The sequence below is a fragment of the Crotalus tigris genome, unplaced genomic scaffold, assembly GCF_016545835.1.
Source record: "Crotalus tigris isolate CLP2741 ecotype Arizona unplaced genomic scaffold, ASM1654583v1 scf7180000018559.1332295, whole genome shotgun sequence".
NCBI classification, from domain to species: Eukaryota; Metazoa; Chordata; class Lepidosauria; order Squamata; family Viperidae; genus Crotalus; species Crotalus tigris.
Window position 1 is genome coordinate 66,315 of NW_024097076.1, and position 7,628 is coordinate 73,942.

At 37.9% G+C, this 7,628-nt stretch overlaps 1 protein-coding gene across 6 annotated transcripts; it reads left to right on the plus strand.

The window, feature by feature from the left end:
- The first annotated feature begins 1,178 nt into the window (after positions 1-1,178).
- ENY2 (ENY2 transcription and export complex 2 subunit) lies at positions 1,179-6,653 on the plus strand. 6 transcript variants are annotated; one of them, XM_039354543.1, is made up of 5 exons: positions 1,179-1,331; positions 2,691-2,791; positions 2,900-2,970; positions 4,683-4,757; positions 6,324-6,653. In XM_039354543.1, exons 2-5 carry the CDS (start codon positions 2,724-2,726, stop codon positions 6,398-6,400), a joined length of 291 nt encoding a protein of 96 aa, XP_039210477.1. In that variant the 5' UTR covers positions 1,179-1,331; positions 2,691-2,723; the 3' UTR covers positions 6,401-6,653. The 6 variants fall into 6 exon arrangements, with proteins under 6 accessions (XP_039210477.1, XP_039210479.1, XP_039210478.1 ...); XM_039354545.1 differs by having other exon boundaries at positions 1,211-1,331; positions 2,694-2,791; XM_039354544.1 differs by having other exon boundaries at positions 1,306-1,443; positions 2,694-2,791.
- The last annotated feature ends 975 nt before the right edge of the window (positions 6,654-7,628 follow it).

A 7,628-nucleotide genomic window follows, 5' to 3' on the forward strand; every position in this document is an offset into this window, starting at 1 on the left:
CAGTGTTTTTCAACCTTGACAATTCTGAGAATTCTAGACTTCAATTTCCAGAATTCCCCAGGCAACCAGATTGACTGGGGACTTCTGGGATTTTAAGTCCATACTTCTTAAAGTTGCAAAGTTTGAGATATGCTGCTCTAAGCCATATAAAGTAATAAAGGCAATAATCTGAGAGACAGACAGACAGAGGGTTTCTTCACTGTGGTTTAGCATATTAAGTGATCTCAATCATTAGGGTTAATGAAACTTTGATGTCTTAGTTATGACTTAATGTGTTGTCTGGATGAGGATACATAACATTTTGCACTAAAACTATGCTATGAACAAAACAATTTGCATCTATACACCATGCTAAGCCAAGATCAAGCAAACCACATTATGACTTAGTGCAGTGGGTCAACTTGCCTTCTCTGTCAACCTAACTTTTAGGATTTATTTTTAGGTTTAGTTAGAGTAATAGTTGGAATTTCCAGATATATGCTGTTTCCAATGCAGTGGTATGTCTCTTATTTTGAACCTGGTTACCCATTTTATAAAATGATTTCACTTCCCAATAAAATATAAGTTGGATTGCAAATTTATTGGGAATAAAATTCATTGAATTGAAAGGGTCCTATTTCTGAACTTTACATACTGAGGATTTTCTCTCTCTCTCTCAAAGAGACACATATATTTTGAAGTCACTGCTTACTTCCCTGTGTACCATTCATTTTTATGCTTTCCGAAAAAACTACCTGGAAACGTCAGAGACTAAACTTTACTTTCCATTCATTTTAAATAAAATAAAGGTCAAGTCCTAATGGAACATTCATGTGTTTTCTTGAAAAGTGTAGAGAAATTGTTCATTTGGGGGGGGGGGGAATGATTTTCCCATGTTCATAATGTGGTCTATAGCCCCAGGATTTCCTAGTGTCTCCCACCTCGAAACTAACCCGATCCCGCCATGAATTCTATTTACTTTTCAATATAACCAAACCAAGATTCTTTTTTTAAAAAGGTAAATCCCAAATAAAACAGGTAATGGGAATACGCCCCCACCTCTATTGTGCTAAATAGCTAGTTTAAAGTCAGAAGGAACGATTGCAGCATCAACGTAAACCAACCTAGCAACCAAAAAAAAGTACAGTACAGAAGAGCATTGTGGGAAAAGTAGTTTTTGTGTTAAGGCAGCATGAAGGCGTCATGGAATGGCTAAGAGGCAACGTCCTTCTGGGAGTTGTAGTTTTCATTGGGCGTCGAGCCGTTAGAGCCATGCTGCTGAGAACTACGTTTCCCAAATCTTTCTGCGAGGATTGAGGCAGGCTGTTGCAAGGCTTCTTCTCTTTAGTTGGGTAAAGTCTTGGGCATCCGGGAGGGTTGGTCGTGTCGCGAGTTCGAGGCTCCGTTGACCCGGGTCTCCTCGGAGCTTCAGCTCGCGGAGGAAACAAGTGGCTCGCCCGGGAGGTAACCCGTTTGTTTGGGGTAGGCAGTGTATCTAATGGAAGCTTTTGTACTCGTGTGGATGTCGATTCTTCTTCGAATTTGCTTGATATCCCCGTCTCCTTTTCCCATCCTTTTCAGTTTCCCTTCGTTAAAACAAAAACCGAGTCCAAATCTGACTTCTCAGTGATTGCGGGGCGTTTTTCAGGAGTATATCTTATGCTTATACTCATCATCGTCATCATTTTATATTATTATATTATGAAACTGATGGGCGTGCAACTCGAAGCATGCAGGACGCTAAATGGGTGGTTTTCAGAGAGGGGATCCCCACGTTATTCAGTAACCTCAAGTATTTGGGTGCTTGATCCACTCTACACTTGGAAAATGCATTTGTACAACAGGGTTTACATGGGTTGCTGAATTAAACCCCTCTTAATGTAATGGGAAAATATATGGACTGGCTTTTTAGCTGAATAGGTGATGCATGTTGTGTGAATGCAGTCAAAATACATACCATGCAGGTTCCTGGCAAACTCAAAGTCAAAATTGGCAACATGACAAGATAACTTATACCAAGTCACAATATTGATACCCTTATTTCAATTGTGGTTCTGCAGTTTATGGAGCTGTACCAAGAATTTATGGAAGCCAGAGATTATCCTTGAAATAGCTTACATCATTGAAATGAAATAATGATGATCATTAGCTAATTACATATTTATTTGTGTGACATATATTTTGCTTCTTTCATTTAGGAGACCAGGTCTCCATTTTTCCAGTAACTGTTAAGATTCTGAATGACCCAGTGAGACTTTATGGCTGCAAGTATACTTGAATGCCCGATTCAAGTCAGGATTTAATCCAACCATTAAGTCACATAGACTCTTCTTTATCCTTCTGATAAAATGAAGGTTTTCCATCTTGCCCTTTCCTGCTTCTTTGAACTGTTCAGAGATGCATACACTAGGAAAAAAACGGATTGAAGTTGTGGGGGAGAAGAATCTGAGTTCACATGACACATTAAACTTAATGTGGAGTCCTTTAATCACAGCAGTAAGTCTTAATCAACAGAGTAATACTCATCAATCTTTCCATTACATTGATACCAGTTTCAGATTTAAGTGGGAACCAAAATTAGGTGTGTATCCTCTGGCATGAAATTGGCAGTATTGTCAGTTTCTGGGATTAGACTGCACCCTCCTGAAAAATGAATGAAAATGAATGTATTATATATGACAGTTAAGTCCATCTCTCTCTCTGATTTTCAGTAGATCTGGTCTACTTGCATTCAGGTGGGAAAAATGAACAAAGATGCACAAATGAGGGCAACTATTAATCAAAAGTTAATTGAAACAGGAGAACGAGAACGGTATGTAGGTTTCATTTTTTACTCTAGTTGTAGAACTGCGTTGCTCGCTTATTTAATGTTTTTCTAGTGCCCAGTGTGGATATATTTCTAATGCTGTTGTTTTTACAGCCTTAAAGAATTATTGAGAGCCAAATTAATTGAATGTGGTTGGAAAGATCAGCTAAAGGCACACTGTAAAGGTAATTGTCACTTTGGAATGATTGTAACTCTCACTTCATTAATTGGTATCAGGAAGTCACAAATCTAATATTCATGTAATATGTATGTTCTCATGTTGCATTTTAAATTGCAGATGCCTGACATGTAGACCATATTTTTAAAAAGGAAACACACATTGCAATGTCATACTAATACACGATTCCTAACATCTGGCCTGCCTAAGGAATTCGTTAGTACCCCTCTCTCCTTTACTTTGTCTTTTTCCAATATTTATTTGTACTCCACCTTTATTATTTTTACAAATAACTCAAGGCAATGAACATATCCAACACATCTTCCTCCTCCTATTTTCCCCACAACAACAATACTGTGAGGTCGGTTGAGTTGAGAGAGAGTGACTGGTCTAAGGTCACCCAGTTGGCTTGAACTCATGATCTCCTGCTATCTAGCCTTGTGCCTTAACCATCATTAGACCAAATTGGCTCTCAGTCATTGTATTTTTAACAGACGTTCTGAGATTAATGCAAAATATAAGGTATATTTGTAGAATATGCTGAGTTTACTGTAAAGCTAGCATGGAATACGACTGGGTTTTTCTGAAACTAATTTCCCCTTCCCGTTAGCCTGCAAAATAAGCTGTTTTATCTACACTCTTTTCTTTTCCTCCTCCTAGCCTAATTTTATTTTCTTTCCTGACAAAAGATACACAAAAGGATGAATGGAAATTGCAATCAAAATGGTTTCTATCCACAAAGATTATGAACCTCATCTGGGCCCTATAAATTGTGTTTGTGCATATATACATACCCACAGATATTCAAACATACACATACATTTATATAGACATATACATATACATTCACAAATATAGACGTACACACAGCATAGACAAGTCCCTGCAGGCAAGATTTTTTCAGAAGTGATTTGCCATTACCTCCTTTCTAGAGCTGGGAAGGAGTGTCTGGCCCAAGGTCCCACAACTGGCTTTCTGCCTAAGACAGGAGTATTACTCATAATCTTCAAGTCTGATGCTTAACTACTGCACGAAACTGGCTCTCTATATTTTGTATTAAATTTTCTTTATTCCAATTACTTTGAAAGGGAAACTTTAAATAAAATAGCAATGTCAGCTAGGTCGCAATGGTGTCTAGTTGTGGACCAAGATAAACAGGTCACTCTCTCAATCCAATCTACTTCACAGGATTGTTGTTATGGGAAAAATAGAAGGAAGATGTGTTGGATTTGTTCGCCGCTTTGCGTTGTTTGTAAAAATAATAAAGGAGGTTACAAATATCTGTGTGTGTGTGTGTGTGTGTGTGTGTGTGTGTGTGTGTGTGTGTGTGTGTTGGGCAGACACCCGGTCTACCAAATGTAAAGCAATCTGTTCTGCGTTTCACTCCAGTCTAGGAGCATCTTTTGCAGGCAGACGTCACTACTGTGAACACTGTAAATTCAAAATTTTGTGGCAGAACAGATTGCAACCTGCCCAGGTTCAAATCCCAGAAGGGTAAGACTAGCTGATGAGAACTAAAGAGCTTTAAATAGCTATACTAGTCTCCCATTTAACTCTTTGTCAGCCACAAAATTATACATACATACATACATACATATATGGTCTGTGCTATTAAATTTAATGTGCAAAAGATATGTATTATTTCAATTTCTGTAATTAAAACAAATTTCTCTGCTTTTATCTGTCTTTAACCTGTCTGCTTGTCTTTATATTGTTTAGATGTCATCAAAGAGAAAGGGCTAGAACATGTTACTGTTGATGATTTGGTGGCTGAAATTACTCCAAAAGGCAGAGGTAATAAGGTTCTATTGCTTTGGTACTCAGGCCTAAAGTATACACTGAGTTCTTGGAATAAATTGTTTCTAGGCACTGAACAGACTTTATTTGTATAGCTTTAAGAAGGTGGCTGATTCATGAACCCTCCAATGAAGTCCTGGGATTTACATTTGCATTTTATTTCAATGTTTATCCCAGTGTTTTTCAACCTCAGCAACTTTGAGATGTATGGACTTCAACTCCCAGAATTCTTCAACCAGCATGCAACACATCCTGGGAACTGAAGTCTACACATCTTTAAGTTGCTGAGGTTGAAAAATACTGTGTTTTCAGTGCTATTTTATCTTTGAATGGTTGCTAAATAAATAGTTGTAAGTTGAGGACTGTCTCTATTCTTTATTGCATCCTCAAATATGTTGCCAAGAACTGGACACTAGGATATGTAGCAAAGTTGAAAAATGACAAAGTGAACCCAAGGAGTTGGAAGCGGTCTTTAACACCTTGTTAAAGTACTTCAGGACCTCTGCAAATCGTGTCATGCATCTGTGGGACATATGTGCCCAATTGCTTTGACTGACATTTTCCTTTCAAGTCTGGATTGCAACACAGTGCAGAATAGAGTTTAGCTGTTCATTTCCATGATATACAAACTGGGCTTCTTTTCAGGTGCACTGAATTTGCTTTTTGAGCAGTCATATTCTAGTGCTGATGCACCTTTTGATCTATTTCAATCCCCAGGCACTATTCCCAAGCAAGGCATCCCATATCCTGTACCTGTGCCTTTTAATTTATTTTTCCAAATGAAACTTTCACCTGTCTCTGCTACACATAATTCATTTATTTTCAATCCGCCACTCTATCAAGATTGTTCCAAAGTTTGTTTCAGGCAGCTAATACTATTTTGGAGTTGAGCTTCATTTGGTGACTCACACGGACACATTCATGTTGTATCTTGGTATGATTCAAATGTTGCCATTCCATGCTTTTTGTAAGAATTTTGATTTCCCATTGAAGTCCTACCCATAGTCAATCATACTTAGATTTCTAGATTGCCAACATCGGTCAGATGGTGCCACATGACAAATATACCTGCAGCCACGCTCATACACATAGAAAGGCACAGAGAATAGAATAATACTGTATAAACAGTACTCGACTTATGACTGTAATTGAGCTTGGAATTACAGCAGTAAATCATGTCAGTTGTTAAGCAGATCACCGTGTCCCTGTGCCCAATTTTACACCTTTTTTGCTGTGAATAAGTGACTGACACAATTGTGAGGAGCCCCAGTGGACACTTTTTTTTTTTTTTTGCTGGAAACCAGAAGTAAACATCAACGTCCAGCAGAAAACATACATTGTAATAAAAAAGCTGTCAGTGTAGGTTGGTTGTCAAACACCCAAAATGCAGTCAAGTGACCATGAAGGGGTGGGACTACCTATTGGAACTTGAAAACCTGGTCATAAATAGCTCTGGGTAGGTCTGTTGTAACTTTGGTCACTAAGCGACCAGTCGTAAGTGGGGACTATCTATATTTGAAATTATTTGCAATGTGGTGATGATTTCATCTTGCTCTTTTTCAGCGTTGGTCCCTGATAGTGTAAAGAAAGAACTTCTACAAAGAATAAGAACATTTCTGGCTCAACATGCCAGTCTTTGATCCTTGCTTTTGAATCTTACCATGCTTTAACATGCTGTGTTCAGTGAATCACATGAAAAACTGGATGAACATTTTTCATGCTTCAGGATTAAAGTTCATTATTTTTTAAAAAAATATTTCATTTACTTACTCCAAGTCTACTTCCATATACTGATTATTATTAATGTTTTAATAAAAGAAAAATGCCAACAACCTGTGCTTAAATGTTAAAATCAAAAATGTTTTGCCATTAAAACAGTGTTGCGTGTCTTAACGGGTCTGACCTGTGTCAATATATTTTAATATTAAATGGCTTCTTGGCCATCCTGCTAGATGAATCCAGCAGAAAGGATAAGAAAGCATAAATTCTAAATGTTTGATGTCAGTTGCAAAACAGCACTGCAGCAGAGGGAAAGCAAACTGTAAAATAAATTACCATGGCTCCAAATAATGGCACATGACCAGTGACACCATGAAAATCCAGCCATTGCCTGCTTGCCAGCTGACCTCTGATGAAAATGCCAACATTTGTGTGACAGCATCTTACACATATTGTCACCTGCCTGCTTTACCTCCATCCCTTGGATGACCAGGGGAAGAATTATTCCTTTGAAATAATGGAAGGTACAGAATAGTAAAATTTAGATTCCACCTACTTTTAGCCTCTCACAATCCATAATGAGTAAGTAACAAGATGAGTTCAGTATTCTTTTTTTTTAAAGGAAAGTAATGTAATGTGTTCCATAATCAACGAAGCCATATTCTGTAATCTGCAGCACAATTTGGGACAAATATACTAATACCACTCTTCTTACAAGACTGTCAGAATGTCAAAAATACAAGACTCAGAAATCAAACTTATTTCTTACTTATTAGTATAATATATGGAGTTTGATTGTAATAATGTAGTAGAAAGTTTTAAACTTGAATGGCTCAAATAGATGTGAGTCTATATCAGGGCTCTTCAAACTTGGCCCTTTTATGACTTGAGGACTTCAACTCCCAGAATTCCTCAGGTAGGCATGCTGGCTGAGGAATTCTGGGAGTTGAAGTCCACAAGTCATAAAAGGGCCAAGTTTGAAGACCCCTGGTCTATATTGAACCTAATTATGGTAGGATTGCATTTCATGTCTAGTTATAGGTAGTCCTCGGCCCTATAATTATTCGCTTAGTGATCGACCATTCAAAGTGACACACAACTGTTGCAGCCTCCCCATGGGCACGTGATCAAAATTAGGATGCTTGGCAA